The following is a 1,471-nucleotide window of genomic DNA, read 5'->3' on the forward strand; positions in this document are numbered from 1 at the left end:
ACGGTCCTGTGGGGCAGGTGATGGTTCTGTGGGGCAGGTGAGGCCTCTATGGGGCAGGTGAGGGGTCTGTGGGGCAGGTGAGGGCCGTGTGGGGCAGGTGGGCCCCGCCGTGGGGCAGGTGTGGGTCAGTAGTTGCCGCGCTCCTGCCGGAAGCCGCCGCGCCTCAGGTACCCGTCGCCCTTGCGGTACCCGCCGTCCTTCTGGTCTGCGGGGGCGGAGCCGGACAGGTGAGCGGGGGGTGGGGCCAGGTGTGTCCCAGGTGTGGCCCAGGTGTGTCCCAGGTGTGCCCAGGTGTGTGTCAGGTGTGCCCAGGTGTGTCCCAGGTGTGCCCCAGGTGTGCCCAGGTATGTCCCAGGTGTGTTTGGGTGTGTCCAGGTGTGTCCCAGGTGTGTTTGGGTGTGTCCAGGTGTGTCCCAGGTGTGTCCCAGGTATGTCCCAGGTGTGTCCCAGGTGTGCCCAGGTGTGTCCCAGGTGTGTTTGGGTGTGTCCAGGTGTGTCCCAGGTGTGTTTGGGTGTGTCCAGGTGTGTCCCAGGTGTGTCCCAGGTGTGTCCCACCCCCCCAGGTGTATCCCAGGTGTGCCCAGGTGTCCCCAGGTGTCCCCAGGTGTGTCCCCAGGTGTGTCCCAGGTATGTCCCAGGTGTGTCCCAGGTGTGCCCAGGTGTGTCCCAGGTGTGCCCAGGTGTGTCCCAGGTGTGCCCCATGTGTGTGTCAGGTGTCCCCAAGTGTGCCCCAGGTGTGCCCAGGTGCCCCCTAGGTGTGCCCAGGTGTGTCCCAGGTGATCCCAGGTGTGTCCCAGGTGTCCCCAGGTGTGTGTCAGGTGTCCCCAGGTGTGTCCCCAGGTGTGCCCCAGGTGTGTCCCAGGTGTGTCCCAGGTGTGTCCCAGGTGTGTGACAGGTATGCCCAGGTGTGCCCAGGTGTGTCCCCAGGTGTGTCCCAGGTGTGCCCAGGTGTGTCCCAGGTGTGCCCCAGGTGTGTCCCAGGTGTGCCCAGGTGCGCCCAGGTGTGCCCAGGTGTACCCCAGACATATCCCACGTCCCCCAGGTGCCCCCAGGTGCCCCCCAGGTGTATCCCAGATACATCCCACCTACCCCAGCTGCCCCCAGGTGTGCCCAGGTGTATCCCAGATACACCCCAGGTACCCCAGGTGTGCCCAGCTCCGCCCCAGGTGCCGCCCAGGTGTGCCCAGGTGCCCCCAGGTGTGTGTCCAGGTGTACCCCAGACATATCCCACGTCCCCCAGGTGCCCCCAGGTGCCCCCCAGGTGTATCCCAAATACATCCCACCTACCCCAGGTGCCCCCAGGTGTGCCCAGGTGTGCCCAGCTCCGCCCCAGGTGCCGCCCAGGTGCCCCCAGGTGCCCCCCAGGTGTACCCCAGACATATCCCACATCCCCCAGGTGCCCCCAGGTGTGCCCAGGTGCCCCCCAGGTGTACCCCAGACATATCCCACGTCCCCCAGGTGCCCCCAGGTG

At 66.9% G+C, this 1,471-nt stretch overlaps 1 protein-coding gene across 1 annotated transcript in view; it reads right to left on the minus strand.

Annotated features, from left to right (window-relative positions):
• Positions 1 to 6: 6 nt before the first annotated feature.
• LOC108510223 (eukaryotic translation initiation factor 3 subunit C-like) overlaps positions 7 to 1,471 on the minus strand; it is a 20,024-nt gene continuing 18,559 nt past the window's right edge. Inside the window, exon 15 of the mRNA XM_017839899.1 lies at positions 7 to 205. Within this exon, the coding sequence (XP_017695388.1) occupies positions 126 to 205 (80 nt within the window). The 3' untranslated portion in view covers positions 7 to 125. The remainder of the gene's footprint in view (positions 206 to 1,471) is intronic.

This window comes from Lepidothrix coronata, unplaced genomic scaffold (genome assembly GCF_001604755.1).
Source record: "Lepidothrix coronata isolate B3197 unplaced genomic scaffold, Lepidothrix_coronata-1.0 Scaffold555, whole genome shotgun sequence".
NCBI classification, from domain to species: domain Eukaryota; kingdom Metazoa; phylum Chordata; class Aves; order Passeriformes; family Pipridae; genus Lepidothrix; species Lepidothrix coronata.